A 25,342-nucleotide genomic window follows, 5' to 3' on the forward strand; every position below is an offset into this window, starting at 1 on the left:
AATAGTGAATTTTATATATATTTTTTTTCAATCTACTCCAAAAAATGTAAACCTACTTTTTAGAGAAATAGATATATTTTTTAATTGCTAATAAAAAAGTTATAACAATTTAAATTTTTTTTAGTCGTTAATTTTTATGATCTAACACCGAACCAATTTTTTTCTATGCCATTCGATTGATTATTTAAAATAATGAAAAGTTGCCTTCGAAATTTTGTTTTACATGTCGACAAAAATAAATCGCGTTCGCTTTGTGAAATTGGAATTTTTTATTTTATTAAAAATTAAAAAATATATCTATTTCTCTGAAAAGATAGTTTACATTTTTTAGAGTAGATTGAAAAAAAATATAAAATTCATGTTTTGCTTGTTATGATTTTTTTAATTTCTAAAATCATCCCTTAACTTCTAGCCATCCTAACTCTGTTAATTTTAATAGTACCAGAAAAAGTCGATGGACCATGTAGAATTTTATGCTCTACAACTTTTATAAGAAACTTTTTTAACCCCTTTTAAGTTATCTTGAAAAATCCCTTTATTTTATCTTATTGAAACAAAATTACCGTCACTTATTGTTACTATACAGGGTGTGCCATTTAACACTCCCACTGCCAATATCTCCGAAATGAAGAAATTTATTTTAGTTTCGGAAATTGTGGTTGTTAGGTCCCTCGAATAGCTTCAAATTGTAGTTAGAACTGTTAGTTCAAATCTTTCTGTATAGATGGCGTGGCGATACTAAAAAATTTTTGTTCCCTGGAACGTGGAAATACAGTCCATCTGAAAGATTGTTAAATTTTGGGTAATTTTGGTAATATAAAGTTTTTCCCAATATTTACTTGTTTTCGAGATTTGTCGACTTCAATATGCAATGTATGATATAATTGATATAGCAGGAAAATCTATTATTTTATCTAAATCACACTGACAAAATATTCTTTTAAAATATTGTTATAATGGCTTTATTCACATCACATACTAACTAACAAACAATAAATTATAAAAAAAAAAACGAATGATCAACTTCAGATAAAAAAAGGTATATAGAATCCCCCATATTTAAAAATAACACAGCCGCACAAAAAAAATGTGGTATCTATGTACCTACCTTTGATTTGCCCGTACTGAATCCTCATCTGAAGTCCGTTTAGCTCAAGCATCCCCAAAATTTTGAGTAATTGGCAATAAATACTAAATACCGAGCGCAAGCGCAAAGAAAAACAAAAAAAAAATTGTTCTGAACTTGATCAAGTGGGTTTCTTACGTATTTTGATGTGGCAGTTAAGGAAGGTAGTTGGCAAAAACTGGGGACTCAATCCAAAGGTGCTTCACTGGGTGTACACGGCGGTGGTTAGGCCGAGGCTACAGTATGGGGCCTTGGTCTGGTGGCCGTGTGTGGACCGGGTAACAGTAGCCAGGAAGTTGGTGAGAATCCAGAGACTTGCCTGCTTAGGTATTACAGGGGCAATGAGGACGACCCCAACTGCCGCGTTAGAGGTCCTTCTGGGGCTGCCGACCCTTCCTACATGGATTATGAGGGAGGCGATGGCGGCATACCTTAGGATAAGGGACGCCGGTGGTTGGAGAGCTAAAGGACGCACTGAGGGTCATGCTTCCGTGGCCCTCAGGGCGGAGAGGGACATCCCAATATCCGCCATGAGTGTTACGGAAGCAGAGGACCGGCTTAGGTTAGGAAGGAAGTATGTCACCACTTTCCCCTCGAGAGAGCAGTGGAAGCAGGAAGGTGATATGTTCTCCCCGGGATCCCTAGTGTGCTATACTGATGGATCTCGGGTAGAAGACGAGTTTTCAGGAGCAGGAATTTATCTGGAAGGCAGCGGCATCCAGGAAAGCTTTTCACTGGGTATGTATGCTACAGTCTTCCAGGCTGAGGTTNTTGTTAGGTCCCTCGAATAGCTTCAAATTGTAGTTAGAACTGTTAGTTCAAATCTTTCTGTATAGATGGCGTGGCGATACTAAAAAATTTTTTGTTCCCTGGAACGTGGAAATACACTCCATCTGAAAGATTGTTAAATTTTGGGTAATTTTGGTAATATAAAGTTTTTCCCAATATTTAGGTACTTGTTTTCGAGATATGTCGACTTCAATATGCAATGTATGATATAGCAGGAAAATCTATTATTTTATCTAAATCACACTGAGACAAAATATTCTTTTAAAATATTGTTATAATCTGGCTTTATTCACATCACATACTAACTGACAAACCATAAATTATAAAAAAACGAATGATCAACTTCAGAAAAAAAAGCCGCACAAAAAAATGTGGTATCTATGTACCTACCTTTGATTTGCCCCAATAGGTTTTATATATTTCGACGTACTAAATCCTCATCTGAAGTCTGTTTAGCTCAAGCATCCCCAAAATTTTGAGTAATTGGCAATAAATACTAAATAGTGAAAAATCGCCTAGAATCACGTTACTGAGCGCAAGCGCAAAAAAAAACAAAAAAAATGGTTCTGTAGTTGATCAAGTGGGTTTCTTACGTATTTTGATGTGCTGAACCATATCTTAAGACTTTTAAGCTGCATTCCACCTAGATTTTCCAAAACTCGCGAAATAATATCGAAATATCACAAAAAAATCGACAAAAATCATATTGTGACCTTAAAAATATTCGAAATAGTTTTTCTGAGCGTGATCTATGTTCCTTATGTATTTCGATACGCTGAATTCGAGTCTGAAGTCTATTAGCTGTATCCCCCACAGATTTTGCAAAAAAAAACGTAAAAAAATAGATGAAAGTGGCAAAAAACCATATTAATGAGAGTGAGAAAATTTAGAAAGAGATTTCCTAAATTGGATCAAGTTCTTCTCATAAATGTCGTCATTGTCGAGTCGAATTTGAATCTAAAGTCTATTGAGCCTCATTACCCAAAAATCGCAAAATATCGCAAAGAAAATAGAAATCGTGAATTCTAAACACTCTTGAATAAACGTATTGGAGTTGGAGATGAATTTTTTGCCAATTACTCAAAATTTTGAGGGTGTTTATGAGTTAAACGGACAAAATACATAGGGAAGGTCTATTGAGTCATATCAAACGTACAGATAACTTTTTTATGCATGTGCCGGTGTAATTAATATAGTGATGATGACCTTTACTAGACTAATGTCATTTTGTATGTCTATTTTGAATAGAATTAACGTGTCAACTATTTTCCGTTCGTGAACTATCTGAAATTTGTTCACTCCCGCAAAAAATCGGCATCTTCTTTTCCTTTTGAAAAATATGCCAGTGTACTCTTTTTATACACTTATTAAAAAACATTCTTTTAGAATTATTCGTTTAAATATTCATAAACATCTAGTTGCCTTGACAGAACCAGAGGCGTTAGGAGAAACAAAACAAAACCAAAACGTTTATTATTTCTTCAGTTTTGTTGCTGTAATTTGTTCAGTTCATTATTCCGACATCGAATAAGTGGATAATATATTAGGTAAGTAAACTAATTATCGAAAATAGTAAGCATCACACTCATATTTTCAAAAAAATAATCGTATGGGAGTAATCTAGGTAGCTGCCGCATTTAAAAGCTTCAACCAATTGAAAGAGCACGAATGTATATGGTCAATTGTCAATTCAACACTTTTCTTGGTTATGCAATAATAATTTAATACCAGTAAAATCCAGATATTTTCTGTATAGCAAATATAATGCGAAAATCATGATAATTGTGTTTGTACAAGGCAACAGTATTTTTTGACATTAAAATTTTGTGACGTCATCGCCATCGATCCAAAACAAATGAAATCGAGTAGGCTTTGTGACTGTACACGATAATCAGTTAAACCAAACGAAACAATTCTAAAATTAAACGATTTCTGGTACGTAGAGCTTTTAAATTAGTACAAGTGGAATAATTAGAAATAGTTTTTTATTATTTTAACGTTTGTAAATGTAGAAATTCGATTCGCTTCTGGAATCTGCAAATCTGTCGTATTCCGTGATCGTTGCGGCGACTGTCAAATGTCAAATGATTGTTTTCATTTTATTAGCAACGGAAAGTAACGTAACCGATCAAAATAATTAGTTTTTCGACAAATTTTCTCCAGCAGACGGCGAAAATGAACATTTTTCCCTCGTACCCCAAACTGAGGAACCGCCGAACGGGGGCGGAGATCGAATTGAACGCCAACCCGGTAAGTACGACGAATTTTCGTAGCGATAATTACTCGTTACAAATATTACTTCGTTTTTTGCAGTTTTCCCTCGGCCGGGGACTCTCCTGCAACTATGTTATACCTAGTAAGACCGTCTCGAGGGTCCACTGCATTCTGCAAATGAACGATGATAACACCTGGGTGCTGAGAGACTCGGTAAGCATTTACATTACGAAGTGTCTGCCTAGTGCATCACTTAATTTCGTTTTAGAGTACGAACGGTACCTTCGTCAACGGTAAACTGGTCAAGCACGTTAAGAGCCCCCCTTTGAAAGACAATGATGTTATATGCTTGGAGATAAACAGCGTCGATAGTTATGTTTTCGTCAACGAAGCCGCTAGCAATGATATAAGTGACGAGCAGCTCTGTGCCATAGCGGACAGCGTTCTTAATGAAATGGAGTGTCTAACCTCTAATCCTACAAACGCAAGCGGTCAGGAGCAGTTAGGTGGTGAGTAGAAATTTTTCTAAATGGCAGATTGAGGTTAGGTTGTAGAAATTTGCGTGTTTTTTTTGTGACAATTTATGTGTATCTGACGTTTGACTGCTAGTTTTATTCAAATTTCTAGTATTTGTACATGTTTTGTAGAACCTAACCTAAAATTCTTATTTTGCTGTATGCGTTTGTGGTTTTTTTTTTTATTGATTGCGTCCTACCGATACATTGAAAGGAAACAAATAAATAAATAAACGACCTCTCGTGCCAAATAGTTCGATTAAGGGGGTGACTGTAAATTTAGATTTGCTTAACCAAGAATATTTCTGCACCTGTTTGCTGCAAATTGTCTCTAAAAAGTTCATTGAATCAATGTTTTGCGTTTCCACCTTCTTCATGCAATTTTTTCAAAACGAAACACCACTTTGTTGTAGATTTATTGAAAAAGATGTGGAAGGGTAATATTTTCGTTACTATGAATAACGAAATTAAAATATTTGTACGAAAAGTAATACCTGCACGGCAAATGACTGTGCAAAAAAGTAATAATTGTCCTCAACAATGACAATTCGCTTTCTCGCTACTCGAAACATACAGCGGCTTATAATCCTCCCTTCCATTTTCCAGCTGCCAGTTTGCCCCCCCGTAGGAACGCCCCCGACTCCACGACAGTCAACCCCCTCCTCGACCACATGTACACCGCCAAGTCGTCCAACGAAGCTGCCAAGAAGGCGAGAGTCGGCCGCTCCCCTAGGCCGATCCTCGGCTGCGGCAACAGGAGGGACCCCGACGACACCTCCCGCTTGGGGCAAGGGAGCGCAACGAGTGCCCGTGACGAGGCTGCCACACGAGGTTCGGAACCCGTTCGTAATAACGTGCTTGCCAAAAACGACGGAAACTCGAGCAATGCTGGTAGTAACAAGAATAACGCAAGCCAGGGAGGTTCGACGGGTTCCATGCGGGTTGACCAGGAGGTAGTGTCGTTGACGCAGTCTAGCGGTCACACGGCGCAAAGCGATGGCGTCGGGAGGAACGAGGAGATCGTGGTCAGTTCTTCGCAGAATAGCAGTAATTCTGCCGGCTCTGGCGAAGGTAAGATCGAGTCTTTCAGTATAAAAGTTTTGTTTTTTTGTATCTAGGTGTATCGATAGCACAAATTTACGAATCCGTATTTCTTTGATTCTCTCAAAGAAACAAAGAGATTAAATTTATAACGTCTAAGGAAAACAGGTAAAGTGGCTTGACGTTTCGGTGCGTAAATCAAGCGGAGAGGTGGGGGTTGTTCCGCAACACATTTCGTTTAATGTATTTCAGGTGTTGATACAGATTCTTGCAGGTAAAGAAATTTTTAATTGTGACGGAACAGTAATAAACACCAGGTGTCCGTTTTGGTGTAAAACACATCAAAAGTCAGCTGCGTAAAAAAAATCTACTGTTACAGCTGCCGTACCGGGTATTTTTATGTTTATTACGTGTAATATTTTGACGTGCGTGACGGGTAATGAATAATTCCGATTACTTTGACAGAAACGCTTACCTATGTGGCCGTTGTCCCAGAACCATCGATTGTATCTTCGAATGCATCGCTTAAAACAAGAAACCGATAGTAACATATGGACTTTCGTGGAAAAATATTGTGGATAACTTATTGTCGACGAAATATTTTTGTTATAAATCTGTTTAAACGGAGAATAAAATTATGTGACCGCTAAAGGTCATAAAGTACACAAAATCCTGCCGTATATGTTTCATTTGTTGCTAAGGCAGGTATATTTGCCTCGGAATGTAGTAATTTTAATATTTTCTGCTTCAATACTTCCAACAATCTATAACTTGAAGTGAGACGTTTGACCTACTCTGTCAGATTTTCAACGTCTCGCTAAAATTATTTTACAGAATACATGATAGAAATTCATAATTAATATTTAATGGATTTTTTTAAAGTTTCAACACTTGTTTAAAGTTTAATGGGAAAATACATACGTAAGTGTTAAAAATTTATTACGTAAGCTAAGAGGGATGTTCTACCGTGATTCCATTTTGTCAAAATTCTTTTACGAAAATTAAGACGTTTGAACTACTCCATCTTTTGAACATCCTGCTAAAATTATTGTATCGCTAACGGTCGCTTTAAATTTTGACATACAGAATAGAAATTCATAATTTGTTATTTTAACGATTAAATGTTGTCAAATAGCAACTAAAACTAAAACGTTTGAGCGACTCCAGCATATTTTGAACATCCACCCAAAAATTAAAAAATTACCGCTAATTTTTAAACGATTTCTTATAATAATATATAAGTAAATAGATTCCAATTTTAATACACGTTTAAAATGCAATGGCAAATATAGAAATAGAAAGTGGTGATAATTCATTACGTTATTCTAAGAGCACGAAATACTTTAATGATTCAGTATCGCCAGAAATCGGCAAATAAAACTGAAGACATTTAAACTACTCCATCATATTTTGTACGTCCAACCAAAAATTATTTTATTAACTGTCATCTTAAATTTTGATATACAAAATAAAAATTCATAAATAATATGTATTTAAAGGACAATTTGAACTACTCAATATTTTGTGCATCCTGCCAATATTATTTTATCATTGTCGCTTTAAAGAGTCACCGCAAAAATCGCCCGTTTTTCCACAATTCGCAGAGAACTAAAGAAAATAACGAGCGTTCAAATAAAAACGTGGTCGAAGTTGGCTCCGACACATTGGACGTAGGGAGTAGCTTATAGCGACCAACTTAACCTCATTTCTCAACGAGCTTTATAGCAGCTGTCAGTTTCAATAACGTTAATGACTATATAACTTTATTTTAAAGAATAATCGTGATAACAATAACAAACAATTAAAGGAGCTGCGGAAAGTGTCCCCCTCCTTGTTATAACAATAAATTAAAGCAGCTGCTGAAAGTGTCCCCCTCCTTGTTCCAAGCACTTTTCACACCTGTTCCTCAAAGAATTAAAGACTTTTTCTAAGATGCTCGGGGTATTGTTAATTTCACGAATCTTGTCTATAAGTCGAGCCTGCAGATGGTTTAAATCAGGAATAGGCAGTTCAAAAATAGTGTTTTTAAGGTAAGGCCACAAAAAGAAATCACACGGCGTAATACCATATGACCTCAGTGGAAATTCATGTTCAGCATTGAGACTTATTAGTCGATTTTGGAAAACTTCCAAACAACAACATATTCATCGTCTCGCCTGCTGTATGTGCCCTTGCGCCATCTTGTTGAGAGTAAAAGTTTGTAATTTCGTTTTCTTCCAGCTGCTTAACAAAAGGAGCGATAATTTCTTCTCTATACCTTTGCGCAGTAAGAGTACCATTAAAAAAAATAGGTCCATAAATCCTCCTTCGATTGAGAGCACACCAAACTCCAATTGTTTGAGCTTGTAGAGGGCCCTCGACAAAAAAGTTATCTGGTTTTTCAGAAGACCACATTCTCATATTCTGTGAGTTTACGTAACCACTTAAATGAAACCAGGCTTCATCAGAAAAAAAGGTGATATTATGAAGTTCACCGTAGTTGTTTAAAAACCATTCACAAAATACAGCCCGTCGCGGAAAATCAACTTCATGAAGTTCTTGCTGACAAGTTAAACGATAGGAGAACAAACGCAAATCTTTTTTTAACACTGTGTGGCAGGTACCGACTGATACTCCCACCATTTGTGGTAAAACATGTACAGAAGTTCTTGGCACATTTTCCATTATTTGTTGGACATTTTCTTTTAATTCTTCAGTCCGCTTTTTAGGTCAGCCGCTTCCTTCTTTTCTTGTTACACTGCCCGTTTCACGAAAAACATTAACACAGCGCTGAACTGCACTTTGAAAAATTTTGTACTCAACAACGCCGGGAAATTGATTTTGAAATTCTATGAAACATTCCTCAATAGAATACTTCCATATTCCATCAATCTTGCGTCCATTTCTAAAGTAGGACTCTATGATAAACACTTTTTGTTCTTGAGAAAACACCATTTTAAACGCTTTTTAAAACTGAAAATATTCAAATTGATAGCGGCGATATAGCGCTTTGACAGATGACGTTTAAGTTCATTTGCTATACGCTACGCCCTACGTCCAAATTTTCAGAACCAACTTGACCACGTTTTTATTTGAACGCTCGTTATATAAAAATATGTTTTTGGGCTCGAATTACTCGTCGTAAAAAATTAAGATGAGTAAGTATATCTTTTAGTTCTTTGAAAATTTTCAAAAATCACCTCTATTTAGAGGTTGAAAAGACGCCCAAAATGAAAAATTAAATGTTACCAATAAATATAAAAACATTAGCATATGAATTTTTCAATCGAATGATTCTTGATACAAAAAAAGATTTATTCTCATGACTAAAATAAGCATGTTGAATTAGAAAATCCACCCTTAAGCACGCTCAGGGGGTGGAATCATCCCCAAAAATAGAGAATATCAGAAATAATTGTAAAAATTCCAAAAAAATGTATTAAGATAATTCACATGCTAATAATTTTTATATCAATTGGTAATATTCAAATTCCTCATTTTTGGCATTTTTTCAACCCCTAAGTAGGCGTGATTTATAAAATTTTCAAAATACTAAAAGCTATGCTCATTTCAGTTTTTTACGACAAGTAATTTGCGACCAAAAACATTTTTATGTATTTTTTTTAATTCTCTGCGAATTGTAAAAGAACGGGCGAATATCACAGGTTTTTTGCAGTCACTCTTTTGATTCACAATTAATATTTAATGGATTTCTTTAAAGAATCAAATTAAAACATGAGTTTAAAATTTATTAACAAGATGCAGAAATAAAAGTTGATAAAATTTGAAAAAATACTTTACAACAGATTACAGAAATTTTTATGATTTAATATCGATAAAAATCGGTAGCTAAAACTAAGACGTTTGAACTACTCCATCATAAATTCATAATTAATATAAAACCGGTCTATTAATGACGTAAAATTTGTACATTCTTTTAAAATGTAACGGTGACATACAGAATTGCCCCCTTAGTAACGCCACTGCCTCCGCATTTAAACGTTAAGCTCAAATTATAATGTAATACTAAATTTTTTCTCCACCAAATTTAAATGAAATAGTTTGAAAGCGTTCGAGATATGGCCACCTAAATATTTACCGCACTGTATTAGTCCCATTGATACGCCCCGTACGATCTTAAGATTGCCTCGAAAATCGCTCCCTCTTTTTTGCAAATAAACGTATCTTTCAGGAGCGGCGTGCTTGGCGCAACCTGGCCCTTCAACTATCAAAACCGATAAACCCCCGGAACAAACGGACAACTACGAGGTATTACACGTTAAGCTCCGTTCGACGCCCTCGATTCATATAAACCCCCTAACGTTTCAGGTGATGGAGAACGAGCTGCAGTGCGTCATCTGCTCGGAGCTGTTCGTCAAAGCGCTGACCCTCAACTGCTCCCACACCTTCTGCAAGTACTGCATCCGCATGTGGAACAAGAACAAGAGCGACTGCCCCATCTGCAGGACAAAGATAACCTCCATGACGTCCACGATAGTCCTGGACAACGTTATCGAGAAGGTACGGTCCGGCCGCTGGGGCGTTTCGGGACTTACTCATCTTTCTTTCGTTTTCAGGTGATAGAGACCTCGAACGAGGAGATCAAGCAGCACCGGCGTTCCGTGCTGGAGGAGAGGAGGAAACAGGAGGAGGCGGAGAGCCAGCCACCGGCCGGCGCGCAGCAGCAGGGCAGACGGGGCAGGGGGAGGGGCAGGGGCGGCGGTACGAGGAGGGCGAGAGGCGGCAGGGGCAACAGGACACAGGACGACCAGCCTAGGATCAACGTGTTGGATCCCGTCGCTATAAATATAGGTAGGAGCTTTGCGTCCTTGATATTCTTTGTTTTGTTCCTGAAAATTCTCGTAGTTTAATGGGCTCATGTAAGGACTGCCACAATTGTAAAATTTCAGCCTCTTTCTTGCAGGGGCACTGGTGAATAACGTGATAGAACTGAGCTCGGACAGCGATTGGAGCACGGACACCGAATCCATGTCCCCGAACGATATGCAGGACGAGTACGACCACGACGACTGGTAAGTTTGATTTTGATAAGTCGTATTGCCGTTTTCCAACCAACCGCGAAAATAATCCTCACACGTTAGTTAAAAAGTTTGTCGTCGTGTTTTCTTCGCAGTATTTTAAATTTTCTAATAAAATGCCCATTTACCATCCCGTCGTATCATACCAGGTGCGAAGTCATCAGCCAGCAGTAGCGGTTTTTCAGAAGCGACTGTTTGGAATTTTAGCACCGCTGCGCTTTGTAAACGTTCGGAACAGGATCGGATTCTGCTCAAATTCAAACTGTTCACGGTTTAATTTTGTTATCGCTTTATTTAAAAAGTGTAGAAACATACCGTTTAGATTTTTTTACCTTTTCAATGTTACCTTTCACAAACACGTTCCTATCTACGTTACGTAGTGATGGATCCCGTAAAAACTGGCGCCTAACCGTATTGTTTGCAGGTGGCTGGAACAGGAACTAACCTACCATTACCGTCTGGCCTAGCGTGGCCGGCCGACCCCTTAATTTCCCCCCAGGTACTGACGACCCCCGTCCCGATTGGAGGAAAAACCCTAAAGTCGCTGACTGTGTCTCTTGTTGCAGGTACGACACCCGCTCCGTCTACTGGGGCGGCTACGGGTACTGCTTCCGCTGCGGCAGCCCCACCCACTGGGCCAACAACTGTCCGAACAGATAAGCCGCCTGGCTTCAAGTCGTCTCACCTCAGGATATTAAGTTTGTTACGCGACTTACGGATTTTCCATTCGAGTGTCGCGCTCGGGGCTAGTAACGGAAGTTTTATTAATTTGTTTCTGGTAGAATTAAAAACGGATAGGTTTAGGTCGGATTCCGTTGGGACGTTCAAAATTCTCGTGGGGATTCGCCGGGTCGGGCGAGTCGTACTGCCGTAACCTCACCATACTGCCACGACACGTTGAAATTCAATATTTAAAATGTCAGGTGCGCGGTAGCGTGGTTGATACACGGAAAAAATACCTGCGTTGAAGTGTCCGTCTCTCTTTCTTGTCTGGGGCTCGGTGGTAAAGCGCCGCGTTAGCAAAATTCACAAAACCAGTTGCGTATTCGTTTTTTAATTTTGCGTCTGTTGGAATAAATTTTTTTTTCGTTTCGGTTGAATTAGTTTCCTTAAAGATCCGTTACGGTCTTCTAAAGTGAGGTTATGGCGTAGGTCTCGCCTCTCGTTTAGGATTGTCTTTTAAGTTGTCCAAAGTTTTCATGAAAAAAAAATGTGTTAAGGTCATTTATTTAGTTTTCGTTTAGGATTAAGCACAGTATTTTGTTATCCTCGGAAAATTTGAAAATACATGTATATTTTTTCGTGATGGTGGTATTATTTCGCGGTTATACTTCAGCGCCGAAGTACCAGGCACTGGAATCGTAAACAAAACCAAACGACAGTTTTTACCTCTCTGTTAATCTGATGACGTAACTTTGTGTGTTCCTGCGTGGCAACTGTAATGTGCTGTTCATTTTGCATAGTGTTCCAAAAATATGCACAGCTTGTGCACGCGGGTGATTATGGGCATATACAGGACATGAGGGTCTGTTTAATTGTCTTTGTCCACAGTTTTAAGAAAAGTTTGGCGGCACGGTGGACGTAGACAAATCTAAAAAAGCGCGCCTTAAAAAGATAATTTGTTACTTAACCTGTTATGTGTATTTTCACTATGTGTCTCACCATAATCGACGAAAAGAAAAATTTGTTTACAGTTTCACAAAAACTAAAGAAACAACTTTATGAAATTTGTAGTGGCTTAAATTTGCTAACGTTCGTGGTGTTACACTTCTTCAATTGCCACCACACTGCTGCGAGCTGAACCCTATTGAATTATTCTGGGCAAATACACAAAAATAGCATAAAATGACTTTAAAATTAAAAGATGAAATATCAATATTTCTTTATTCACAGTGTTATACAGGGTGTAACTTTAATTGGGGTCAGTTTTTCAGGGGTAACAGTACGTATTTCCCTGAATACGAATCTGAAATTATTTTTTTTATCAAATAAACACTCGAGTTATAAATAGTTTTTTAAAATGCACTTTAATACTTGTGCACGCAGCCACTGTAATCATGTATTACAAATACATGAATTGTAGGCAACTTGCAGTGCATGTGAAGGGAGATAGTGCGGGTCAACTGTGACGAAGCGAAGAGCGTCAGTTGTTCCGCATTTGGAGACGGTACATCTGTGAATTTGAATGTTTTTCATCGCTGGAAGCCACCAACAGACCAAGAGTATTTTGCTAGGTTATTGTTATGTACTGTTTGTGTGGCGAACAGCCGCTCAACGAAAGTAACGAGCGCCAAAGAGCATTACCTCGCGGCGAGTGGTGTGGAGATTTGCTTTTTAATAACCTTTCCTTTAAAAATAAGATTTGACAACAATGCATAGCCCAGTTTCCAATTGTGCATGCGACCAAAGCGCGCGGTTATTTGAAATTACACTAGCTTGTCCAGCGGCTAGGTACGAAAATTACTAAAAAAAAAAGTTAAAAAGAAATTAAGTTAAAAAATAAACTGTTGATGTGAGTTTCTAAAGGTCAAAGGAAGTCTCTGTATATACAGGGTGTCCCACCAGGAACTGCGTCGATCGATATCTAGGAAGGTAGTCCGAGAAATTTGAAAATTCAAGTCGACTCCAACTTCCTTATTTTAAATGGGACACCTTATACATGAATTCCATCGAGTTGTCCACATTTTCTGAACTTCATATTCGAACTTGCACAAAAAAATAAACCTGTGTTTTCGGGAAAACTAAATTTTACTGACNCGATTCAAGTAACGAGTTATTCGAATATCCGGTTTTAGCAACTATTCGACTAACCGGTTTTATCTGAAATCGGTTTTTACGGAACCCGGTTAACCAGTTTCACTTTTTTCCTGTTTTTGCCAGCACAGCCAACTTTAATACTTGTGTACGCAGCCACTGTAATCATGTATTACAAATACATGAATTGTAGGCAACCTGCAGTGCATGTGAAGGGAGATAGTGCGGGTCAACGGTGACGAAGCGAAGAGCGTCAGTTGTTCCACATTTGGAGACGGTACATCTGTGAATTTGAATGTTTTTCATCGCTGTGTGGCGAACAGCCGCTCAACGAAAGTAAGGAGCGCCAAAGAGCATTACCTCGCGGCGAGTGGTGTGGAGATTTGCTTTTTAATAACCTTTCCATTAAAGATAAGATTTGACAACAATGCATAGCCCAGTTTCCAATTGTGCATGCGACCAAAGCGCGTCGTTATTTGAAATTACACTAGCTTGTCCAGCGGCGAGGTACGAAAATTAGTAAAAAAAAAGGTTAAAAAGAAATTAAGTTAAAAAATAAACTGTTGATGTGTGTTTCTAAAGGTAAAAGGAAGTCTCTGTATATAAAGGGTGTCCCACCAGGAACTGCGTCGATCGATATCTAGGAAGGTACTCCGAGAAATTTGAAAATTCAAGTCGACTCCAACTTCCTTATTTTAAATGGGACACCTTATACATGAATTCCATCGAGTTGTCCACATTTTCTGAACTTCATATTCGAACTTGCACAAAAAAATAAACCTGTGTTTCCGGGAAAACTAAATTTTACTGACAGTCTGCATCTCAATTTTTGCTTAAAAATCAAGATATCTTGGAAACGGTCAATCCTAAGTAGGGAGCTATATGTTTTCAACTTAAAAATAGACGATCTTTCCAAAAATACAATAATACACAGGGGGTTCCATTTAAAATAAGAAAGTTAGTATCGACTTTTGGTATAACCGGATTTTGATAACTTCAAATAGCTATAACTTTGTTAACTTAAACGGAACACCCTGTCTTATGCAGATTGAAATTTCCTTTCAAGCCATATAAGCATTGTTAGGGTTGCCTTTACTATTTTTAGAGATATTTGCAATTTTCTACTTTTTGGTAAGACTTTTGTCAAATTGGCCATGACCATAAACACTCCGAAACAATTGAAATAACATGACATTTGTCGAGATAGTTGTCAAATTATTGTTGTGTCTGGATAGTTTTTGCTGAAAATTTAAATAAAAATGGCTGAAGATTGTTTAAATGATACTAATGAGAATTATTTTAAGTTGTTTAAAAAATTTTTTTTTCCATAAATAAACAAATTAAAATAATCCTCATTAGTATAATTTAAACGATTCCCAGGCATTTTTATTTAAATTTTCAGCAAAAACTATCCAGACACAACAATAATTTGACAACTATCTCGACAAATGTCATGTTATTTCAATTGTTTTTGAAGTGTTTCTAGTCAGGGCCAATTTGACAATAGGTCTGATATGAGAAAAACTGTCCAAAAAATAGAAAACTGTAAATATATCTAAAAGTAGTAACGGTAACCCTAACAATGCTTATATGGCTTGAAAGGAAATTTCAATCTGCACGGAACAGGGTAAAAAAATACAGGGTGTTTCATTTAAGTTAACAAAATTATAGCTGTTTGAAGTTATCAAAATGTAACAGCGAAAATGAAACACCTAGTATTAAATGTTTTAATTTGTTGGTATACCATAATGTACTGTTACCTATGCCCTTTACAGGTACCAAAAATCCATTTGACATCACCCTTCTGAAAAGAGTTACTAGCATTTTTCAAATTTTTTCTTTAAAAATTAATATCTCAAAATCCATAACTCCTAGATATAGCGAATATTTAATAAAGTGACCCTCAAATTTAACGTAGAATCCGAATATACAATAATATATAGGGTGTCCCATTTAAAATAACGAAGTTGGTGTCGACTTCCGGTATAACCGGAAGTGCCGGAGAGTTCTAGATATTTTAGTTGTGTTCGACCCAGGGACATTGCCATATTGCCAAATTTTCAAATTTTTCGGAGCGGTACTTTCCTAGATATCGTTCGACGCAGTTCCCGGTGGGACACCCTGTATATAAAAAACCAATATCAAGAAGATTAAAATAAACTTGGGGTGGGTTGTCTTCTTGACGCCATTTAGACTTACAAGACACGCAAAATCTTGTGTTGAAATCGTACAGGACCGATGTCAGTTTTGAACGGAATGACCGATTTGAACGAAGGAGGCCTGGAACTGCTGAAAAGTAAGTAATATTTGCTTCTCTAGGATTGGTGTTTACAGACAAAGACAACTGTAACAAGTAAGAGGATTTGTAATGGTCAGGGAATATAGGGAAAATTTTCTGGAATTTTTTTTTTAATTGTGTCAAAAAGCTGGGTTAGTGATGACCTTGGTATAGCCCCACTGCGTGTGTAACTGTGCAATCTTGGAAGCTAGCAATCAGGACAAATAAGAATTTTTTGTCTTTAAGTGAGCATGAAGGTAATTTTACGCGTTTTTAAGAGGGCCCCCAATGCTTTCTTTGTAATAACAAACGATATCATTAGATACATACTCGAATGTCAACTTATAAGACCATTATTAAAACACAACTACAGGGAGAATTAGTCATAATGTCGTTAATTTTAAGAGTAAGGAAAAATGTGTAGAAAATGAATATGCAATTAAAAAATATATTTTTAGTTGCATATTTATGCTGAAAATAAAAAAATTCATACTTTTCACCGTTTTATGATTGAATACGAGTTTTTAGTATTAATTATTCAGTTTGTAGTACATGTATACTAGACTGGGCGAAAAAAATCAACTAATTTTTTTTTGAAAGATATTGAATGCCCTTGAAAATTTTCGGCAGACGAGCCGTTTCCACGTAATCGAGATTTGAAAATTGATATGTTTTTTCGATTCGACTTTTTAACTTTGTAGTTTTGTAAAAAACGAACAAATTAATATCTGAAAAAGAACATAACAGATTTTCAAAGGAAATTTAATGCTCTACAAAAAAGGCCTCTTAACATTTTTGCATAAATTTACTCCTTCAAAAGTTATTCACGATTGAAGTTGAGGTAAAAACTAAATTGTTTTTTTCGTTTTGGACTCAATTTTTTTCACTAAATATAACAAATTGATATTATACATCATCGATAATTATTATTCTATCAATATAATCGCCAAAAATATCCAAAATCATAATATATTCAAATTTATTCTTGCTCAATAGCTATTTTTTCTACCGTAGTTTTACTGTCTCAAAATAATTTTAAAAATAATAATTATGTAGTTTTCCTATTGAAAATTATTTATTTACAATATTATATACATTTATATGAAAGATTATGGCCCATAAAAATATTCAAGGTCACTTTCACTCAGTCGGCGTTCGTAATAGACGTTGCGGTTATTAGGGAGAAGGGGTAGTATTTTCACTCGTCATAACGCTTAATAAGTTGAGGAAGAGCGAAACAAATAGAGGGGTAAGGAAGGAAAGTTGATAGACGCGAATTCGTATATATTAATGAATATAAATAAATAATCGTTAGTAGTAAAACTACATGATTGTTATTTTTAAAAATATTATGAAACAGAAAAACTACGTTCCTGTAGAAAAAATAGTTATTGAGCGAGAAATGAATTTGAATATATTATGAATTTTAGATATTTTTGGTGATTCTATCGATAGAATAATAATTGACGATGATGTATTATATCAATTTGTTCCATTTAGTGAAAAAAATTAGATCCAAAACAAAAAAAACAATTTAATTTTTACTTCAACTTCAATTGTGAATAACTTTTGAAGGTAAAAGTAAATTAATGCAAAAATGTTAAGAGGCCTTTTTTGTAGAGCATTAAATTTCCTTTGAAAATCTGTTATGTTCTTTTTCAGATATTAATTTGTTCGTTTTTTACAAAACTACAAAGTTAAAAAGTCGAATCGAAAAAACATATCAATTTTCAAATCTCGATTACGTGGAAACGGCTCGTCTGCCGAAAATTTTGAATCGGACCTTTTTCGTAGGGCATTCAATTTCCTTCAAAAATATATGTAGATAATTTTTTTTACATCGACGGTTTGGCAGTTTTGACGAAAAAATGGGATCAGGAATAAAACATCGAAACTAGCGATGATGGCCCACTTAAAACTAATATTAAGGGCTCAAACTCTATATTTTACTATATTTTTTTTTCATCATTGTGAATGATATTCTCGATATATCTTTAAAAAAAAAGTCGATGCCCAGTCTAATGTATTCGTACTACAAACTGAATAATTATTTGATTATAATATTAAAAACTCATATTCCATTATAAAAGCCACTTATAGGCCTCTAGTCCGCTGGTATGTTCGCTGTCATCAAATGTTGTTACTTGTTTTCTAAAAGGTCAAATTTTTTTTTTTTGGTTTTCTGTCTATTCTTGCGAATACTTGGTTAAAATTAATGCCAGTATGAACGAATCAAATTATTAAAATCAGATCATCTGCTTCGACACAAATTAATGTCATTTTTGTGATTTTCCTGCACAGATCTGCTTCTAACGACACAACCGAACGGACTTATTGAGATCTTGGTTATCTTAAGAGATACGAACTAAGCAAAAATGCAGAATTTAATGACGCATGACTTGTCAAACAGAAATTTAACCTATCTCTTTTCTTTTTGAAGTTACTGGCGAGAAACTGAAAAATTCGACTCTCAAAACGTCCAACAGTAAATTTAAACGAATTTTTAACAGTCGAGTTCAATTTTCATCGACGTCAAAATTGAGACAGTTCAAATGCAATTTTCGCATGAAACGAAGCCAAACATCCTTCAAATTAGTAAGTTTGCCACATATCTAGCTCATATTTATGACAAAACTGCACTTTTAATTGTTTAAACTTTAATGTTGTGGATGAAAATTTAACTCAACTGTCAAAATTTCATTGGTAGTAATGGAATGTTTTGTTTGCAAAGCACTCTTTGTCAAATTTGGAAATTTGGTGTTTTGACAAAAACAACATAAACCATATGTGACGTATCTCCGTAATCACGAAACTGTGCCGAATCTAATATGGCGCCCGTAAGAAATTTAATTTACCTGAAAGAGGTGTCGTAACAATCCTTAAGTTTAAACAGCCCACCTTTTACCTTTTTTGACTAATAAAAAGCAAAAATGGAAATAAACATTTTCGGTGGCTTGGTGGCAAAGTCTCGTACAATTTTTTATGTGTGATAGCATAGTCTTGAGTTACAGAGATTTATTGCTCTATTCTCTTTACCATTTTATCGGGGACCACAAGCAGGTGGAAGGTGTTGAGCGACCTAGGTCTTTGGTAGGCTGCCACAGCCACATCCCGAGTCTGTCTTAGGTCACCCATCCAAATTCCAGCCTGCGTTCGTGGTGCTTACCTTGGCCGATCGAAATCCATCGGTCAAGACACCCGGCTAGGCGGTCCCCCTTGATGATGTCGAAGAACAAAACTGAAATTTTGCATCTCTACTTAATAATTTCATTGTGAAGTCGAGAAGAAAACTAATTTCGTGGTTGGGAAATAGGCAACGTGGGGAATTAAAAAAAAAGTATTCCTGAAGCAACACCGTATAAGCTCATCTCCTGGTTCGACTTTATTGGTCAACGACAGCCAAACAATTCAGACATTTGCACGTCAAAAAAATAAATCCCAACACAAAATCGTTAAGCAACCCACGATTTCAACGAGGATCTTAATCGACACACTCTTTTTTCACACTCTCGACACTTTTCACCGGCTCCTTCTTAACAAACACCTGTCCCGTTTTATCCAGTCCCTCCCTAACCGTTTCACACCCGCTTATATGTTTCTTGTACTCGTGTACTGCATAAAACAACTCGTCGCACTCACACTTCAAAGGCTTCACGTCGTGCTTCGACATGTGCACTTCTAAACCCTCCCCGCCGCAATCCTCCCGGCAGATTTCACAAACGACCCCGCTACCTTCCGTAGCGACGTCGTTCGCCTCCACGACGACCTCCCCGTTCTTCTCGTGCTTGCGCAGGTGCTTGGTGAGCTCGTACCGCATCTTGAACCGCTGCTCGCACAGCTGGCACTGGTGCTTCTTCTCGGTCGAGTGGATCAGGGTCTGGTGGGCGCGCAGGCTGCTCTTGCACACCAACACTGAAAGGGAACGGGTCTTGTAAGGATATAAGTTATTCTCGTGGTGTCTCACCGACCTTTGTCGCACGAGTCGCATTTGTACGTCTTCCTGTTGGTGTCGTGCGTTGCCCTGTGGTAGATGAAGCTGTCCCGTCGCCTGAAGTTCCTGTTGCAGATGTCGCATTTGTAGGGCGTCTCCCCCGTGTGGTTGCGCAGGTGGATCCGGAGGTGGTCTGAGGGAAAAAACGTTTTCGACTTCGAATGAATCGAAATTTTTTATCGGAGAGTCAAACTCTCCATTAAATAACCACAGACCTGTTTTATCGGTAACTAAAACTACTTACTCTTATCCACATACGACTTGTCGCACATGTGACATTCGAACATCTCGTTCGTGTGGTACCGCATGTGGTTCCTCAGGCTGATGAGGTGCTTGTACGTGTTGCCGCACTGTCCGCACGAGTATATCTGTTGATTCCGGTCCTTTACGTCCTGCCTGTGGATCTTCAAGTGTATCCGAATGCTCTCCTTGGACTTGTAGAACTACAACGTGACGACATGCACGATACAATTAAAGAAAGCGTGATAATATTACCTTGAAACAAATCCCGCACTGGAGCCCCTTCCCCTCCTCAAGGTCGTGCGTCTGCGAGTGGTGGGCGAGCATCTTCTTCGTCTTGAACCGCCTGTCGCACCGGTCACACTTGAAGGGGCACTCGTCGCTGTGTATAGCGACGTGAGGCTTCAGGCTGGAGCTGTGGGAGAAGCCCTTGCCGCACACGGGACACACGTAGGGCTTGTCCTTGGTGTGGGTGCGCATGTGTGCCTTCAGAGCGCTGCGTACCGTGAAGCCCTTGCCGCAGGCCTCGCAGTGGTGGTTGTGATTGCCTGTAAGAATCGAGCGTAAAAGGACCATGAATACCAACGATTAACAGAATTACCGACCAGTATGTGAGATCATGTGGTACGTCAAATCCATGGCCTTCTTGTACGTCTTTTCGCACAGGGTACACTTGAAAGGCCGCTCGCCAGTGTGATCCATAAGATGCAACTTGTAGCCGTTCTTATCCCTACACATAACCCCGCAATGCTCGCATTTAACTTTAGTCCTGTTCCTGGTTCTAGTCTTAGATTTAATTTTCACGTCACCTTCGTTATCATTCACTTTTTCAGTAACGGAACTGTCTTTGATTACGGAACTGTCGTTTTCGTTTTTCTCTTCTAATTCAGTCTTTACGTTTAAGTCGTGGAATTGGTTGTTGGGGTCTCCGGCCAAGCTCTTTATCTGTTTGATGTCTACCAAGTCGGGGTTATCTTCCGGTACATCTTCGAACTCCCTCTTAATTTTTGTCATTGTAGCATCCATAGTACGCGAGAAATTATAGCTCGATAATTGTTGAGAGACGATTTTCTTTTGTATTATTCTAAACGTAAACAGCCCAGCCGGCTATGTTGATACTTTTGACATTTTGATTTTCAACAGTGGTCTACTTCTTCGTCTTTTAATAATTTAAACGAACTATCACCGCAACAGAATTTAAATTGTGTAGTTCAAAACCATACGAAATATATAACTATAGACCCAACAATGAAGAAGAAGAAGAGGATTGATCGTATTAAATGTGTCAGTCCATGGTAGTGTCAGGCTGAGGTTATGAATCTTATTGCAACATTTATAAACAAACTAAAAGTAGAGATCGAGAAGTTTAAGACAAGGGAAAAGCATGGACAGAATTAAAGATGACATATTTTGTAGGCTTTGCCTCAGTGTCGTAGATAATGGAAATTGGAAAGTAATAGAAGAAACTATCAGAGAAGTTCTAGATGTCGTTTTGCTGAAACTGGTAAGTAACGTTATAACTCTACATTTTTTATTGGTACACTGCTGATATACGCATTTCAGAGCGTGAGCGAAGAGAAGAAATCTGTAATATGCGATGCCTGTTCCGTTAAATTGTTTGCAGCGTTCAATTTTAAGGCTACTTGTATGGACACCGAGGACAGCATTTATCCTTATGTTAATTCTGAAACTGAGGCTCCCGTCGATTTAAGAGACATTTATCTAAAGTCAAGAGATAAAGAACATTTGAAGGATGTATTGGAAGACGAAAAGATTTGTCGTTTGTGTATGCAAGTAGTCACCTGTGGATTTACGCCAGTAAAAGAAGTGGATGCCGATACACTCCTTCAATATATTCCTGAAGTGGTAAATATGTTATTGGATTTTTAGAAACAAATTTTTGTTGGAATTATGTTCATGTATGTTCGTTTCTCAGGAAAAAAATTGGAATAGATTTTTTCTTGCAGAACTTGACTTCCATTACAGAACCCATTATATGCAAAGTATGTATCGATTCGTTGGACACCCACACGAGTTTCTTAAAAGGCTGTTTAGATTTGGAAGAGGCAATTAAAAATATGTCTGATGACAAATCCGTACAAAGTCCACTCCATATTATCAAAGAAGAGATTGAAATAAAATCTGAAGATTATTTGTAAGTCCAAAGAATTTTCAGTTCTCTTTCCAGTATTCTATTCAATTTTACACCATTTACGATGATCTGACAATTTCACATTGCGGATTTAGTGTGAATTTAAATGTTTACATGCATACCTTGATCTATCTTTCATATAGGTAGATTTTTTTTGTGTTAAAATATCAATCTAACCCTGTCATTATTCATTACTTGAAATTTTTCCAGAGGTTCCCCCTCGGAAGATGAACTCCTTGAACGCTCAAGTGACTGCCGATCTGAAAATGCGGGGATCACAAATAATTCTAAGCGGAAGCGTAAAAGGAAGCGATGTTTGTCAAAGAACAACAACCGTCACTTGAAAAGCACGAATTCATCTGAAAAGCTAATACATAAATGTGATTTCTGTGATTATAGGACCGGTCGAGATAAACTTCTTACCTGTCACCTTCTACAACACAAAGACATCTCCGAAGAGCAGATGTTTAAATGTCATTCGTGCAATTTTAAAACTATGCGTAAACAATATCTTAAACGACATCAGCGAAGGCACAAAATTGTCCCGGAGGAGCAGATGTTGAAGTGTGACTCCTGCGATTATAAAACCGGTCAAAGGAAAATTCTTATCCGTCATGTTCTACGGCACAAAAACATCCCCGAAGAGCAGATGTTGAGATGCAATGTCTGTGATTACAAAACCGGTGACGGGTATCAACTCAAACGTCATCAATTAATACACATAGACGTCCCGGAAGAGGAGATGTTGGGATGCGATTTCTGTGATTACAAAACTGCTGATAAGCATTGCGTCAGACGCCATCAGATAAGACACAAAGACATCCCCGCAGAGCAAATGTATAGATGCGATTCTTGTGATTATAAGACCATTTATAGGCACGGCCTTAGAATCCATAAACGGAAACACACAGGCGTCCCCGAAGAGCAGATGTTCAGATGTGATATCTGTGATTACAAAACCGGTGATAAGTATTGCCTGAAGCGTCATCAATTAAAACACAAAGACATCCCTGCGGAAAAGATGTATAAATGCAATTCCTGTGATTATAAAACCATTTATAAGGAAAGCCTTAAACGACATCAGTTTCAACACAAAGACTTCCTCGGAGAGAAGATACTGAAATGTCATTTGTGCGATTATAAAGCCATTGATAAGAAAAGTTTTACAGTTCACCAGCTCAAACACAAAAACATTCCTGTAGAGCAGATGTACAAATGTCAATCGTGCGATTATAAAACCATTTTTGAGCCCTATCTTACAAAACATCAGCGAGTTCACAAAAACATTCCCGAAAATCGCAAATATAAATGTGATATGTGTGACTTTAAAACGGTCTATAAAGGCAATCTTAAAAAACATCAACTGACACATGAAAATGTTCCCAAAGAACAAAAATATAAATGTGATATGTGTGATTTTAAAACGGCTTATAAATCCAGTCTTAAAGATCATCAGATGAAACACAAAGTCATCCCGGAAGAGCAGATGTTGAAATGTCATTCGTGCGATTACAAAACCGTTTATAAGAAGAATTTTACACTCCACCAGCTCAAACACAAAAACATTCCTGTAGAGCAGATGTACAAATGTCAATTGTGCGATTATAAAACCATTTTTGAGCCCTATCTTACAAAACATCAGATTAGACACAAAAAACGGAAATATAAATGTGATATGTGTGATTTTAAAACGGTCTATAAAGGCAATCTTAAAACACATCAACTGACACACAAAAATGTTCCCAAAGAACGAAAATATAATTTTAAAACGACTTATAAATGCAGTCTTAAAGATCGTCAGCCGAGACACAAAGACATCCCCGAAAAGCAGATGTTGAAATGTTATTCGTGCAATTACAAAACCAGTCGAAAGGATCAGCTTGCACAACATCAATTAATACACAAAGTCATCTCAGAGGTGCAATTCTATAAATGCAATTCGTGCGATTATAAAACCGTTGATAAGTATCGTCTTACGCAACATCAACTCAGGCACAAAGACATCCTGTAGAGCACATGTTGAAATGTGATTCACACCATTATAAAAATAGACCAACAGAGATATCTTTATAGACCATCAGTTGAAACACAAAGATGAAGAGATATAAATGCAATTGCTGCGAATTTAATACTTCTATTTGATTCAATAACTACTTAGACAAAAAAATTCCTGAGGAAAAGATGTTGAAGTGAGATTCCTTTTGCAGCAGCAATTTAAGTTTCTTTGTATTCTCCGAAAAGGCAATAGATTTGTAATCTATAAATAAATATAATTATAAAAAATATTTTGTTGATATCTGCACCTCCTGTTGAATTTTGTCTTTCTTCGGTGTTATTTAATAAAACAAGTTTTTTTTTAAGTGAGGTTTGCTGTTGATAAGGAAGAACTTTTATTTCAGAGTAACGGTTTGGAAATGTTTAATAGTTTTTTAACGATTCGCACATATAATTCTGGTCGTTCCAATTAGAATAAGTCTTAATTTTTTTTACAGTAATGTGAAAATATTTTGTAAAAGTACCTGCGATTTTTAATTTAACAGTATGCTGATGAACAAAAACCTCATGTAGCACAATTATAAAATATTTGCGAACACTGATTTCCACCGAACTATTCTTCTTGACTGAAAACAACTAAAATTTGTGATGTTGTAAGCGTCTCAATTTGCTACTTACAAAATTCAATTGTTGGGATCTTACTGGTTGCGTAGTTAAGCAAATCTTACCTATTTGCCTAATCAAAAGTTGGTGGAAATGCCGTTTCTACAAGGTGATTCAGTCATAATGTCATTAATTTTAAGAGCAGATAGAGAAGAATGAGTATAATACGATGGCGTGATTAAAAAAAAATAAAAGCCTAATTAAACCGAAAAAAAATATTTTCAAATCATTATTTAACCCCCTTTTCAGGCTGTTACTGACCGGCTGACGTCAGCCGGCTACGATATGAACAAGGCGCCCTAGATGCAATGTTGCCATATTTATATATTTTTGCTCATATAGACAATAAATAAACGGTTTTTTCACGTCAGCCAATAATAATTTAAATGCTATAAATTATTTCTTATAATTATGTAATTAACATATTAAATTGTTATTGTTGCCCAGCAAGAACCTCGAGGAGGTCTGAGCATGTCTTGCCAAAAATCATTTTTTATTAACATCATAGTGATAATTTTTTAATTTGCTGTAAGCCTATTAAAAATTGAAAGTAACGCGGCCCATTC

At 37.0% G+C, this 25,342-nt stretch overlaps 3 protein-coding genes across 5 annotated transcripts; 2 read left to right on the top strand and 1 right to left on the bottom strand.

Moving 5' to 3' along the window:
* Window positions 1-4,017: 4,017 nt before the first annotated feature.
* On the top strand, window positions 4,018-11,652 carry LOC108908345 (E3 ubiquitin-protein ligase CHFR-like). Of its 3 annotated transcripts, XM_018712377.1 has the most exons (10): window positions 4,018-4,165; window positions 4,229-4,342; window positions 4,398-4,638; window positions 5,251-5,715; window positions 9,857-9,933; window positions 9,994-10,185; window positions 10,242-10,476; window positions 10,589-10,697; window positions 11,128-11,202; window positions 11,270-11,354. In XM_018712377.1, the coding sequence occupies exons 1-9, from the start codon at window positions 4,091-4,093 to the stop codon at window positions 11,168-11,170; spliced, it is 1,551 nt and encodes a 516-aa protein (XP_018567893.1). In that variant the 5' UTR covers window positions 4,018-4,090; the 3' UTR covers window positions 11,171-11,202; window positions 11,270-11,354. The 3 variants fall into 3 exon arrangements, with proteins under 3 accessions (XP_018567893.1, XP_018567892.1, XP_018567894.1); XM_018712376.1 differs by lacking the exon at window positions 11,128-11,202 and having other exon boundaries at window positions 11,270-11,652; XM_018712378.1 differs by lacking the exons at window positions 11,128-11,202; window positions 11,270-11,354 and having other exon boundaries at window positions 10,575-10,686.
* Window positions 11,653-19,097: 7,445 nt separating this feature from the next.
* LOC108908349 (zinc finger protein 761-like) lies at window positions 19,098-21,078 on the bottom strand. The gene is made up of 5 exons (XM_018712382.1): window positions 20,572-21,078; window positions 20,222-20,514; window positions 19,971-20,169; window positions 19,704-19,859; window positions 19,098-19,647 (listed from the first exon to the last, which is right to left on the bottom strand). The coding sequence occupies exons 1-5, from the start codon at window positions 20,990-20,992 to the stop codon at window positions 19,217-19,219; spliced, it is 1,500 nt and encodes a 499-aa protein (XP_018567898.1). The 5' UTR covers window positions 20,993-21,078; the 3' UTR covers window positions 19,098-19,216.
* Window positions 21,079-21,287: 209 nt separating this feature from the next.
* LOC108908348 (zinc finger protein 431-like) lies at window positions 21,288-24,429 on the top strand. The gene is made up of 4 exons (XM_018712381.1): window positions 21,288-21,470; window positions 21,530-21,832; window positions 21,934-22,121; window positions 22,329-24,429. The coding sequence occupies exons 1-4, from the start codon at window positions 21,351-21,353 to the stop codon at window positions 24,127-24,129; spliced, it is 2,412 nt and encodes an 803-aa protein (XP_018567897.1). The 5' UTR covers window positions 21,288-21,350; the 3' UTR covers window positions 24,130-24,429.
* Window positions 24,430-25,342: the final 913 nt, after the last annotated feature.

The sequence above is a fragment of the Anoplophora glabripennis genome, unplaced genomic scaffold, assembly GCF_000390285.2.
Source record: "Anoplophora glabripennis isolate ALB-LARVAE unplaced genomic scaffold, Agla_2.0 scaffold510, whole genome shotgun sequence".
Taxonomy (NCBI): domain Eukaryota; kingdom Metazoa; phylum Arthropoda; class Insecta; order Coleoptera; family Cerambycidae; genus Anoplophora; species Anoplophora glabripennis.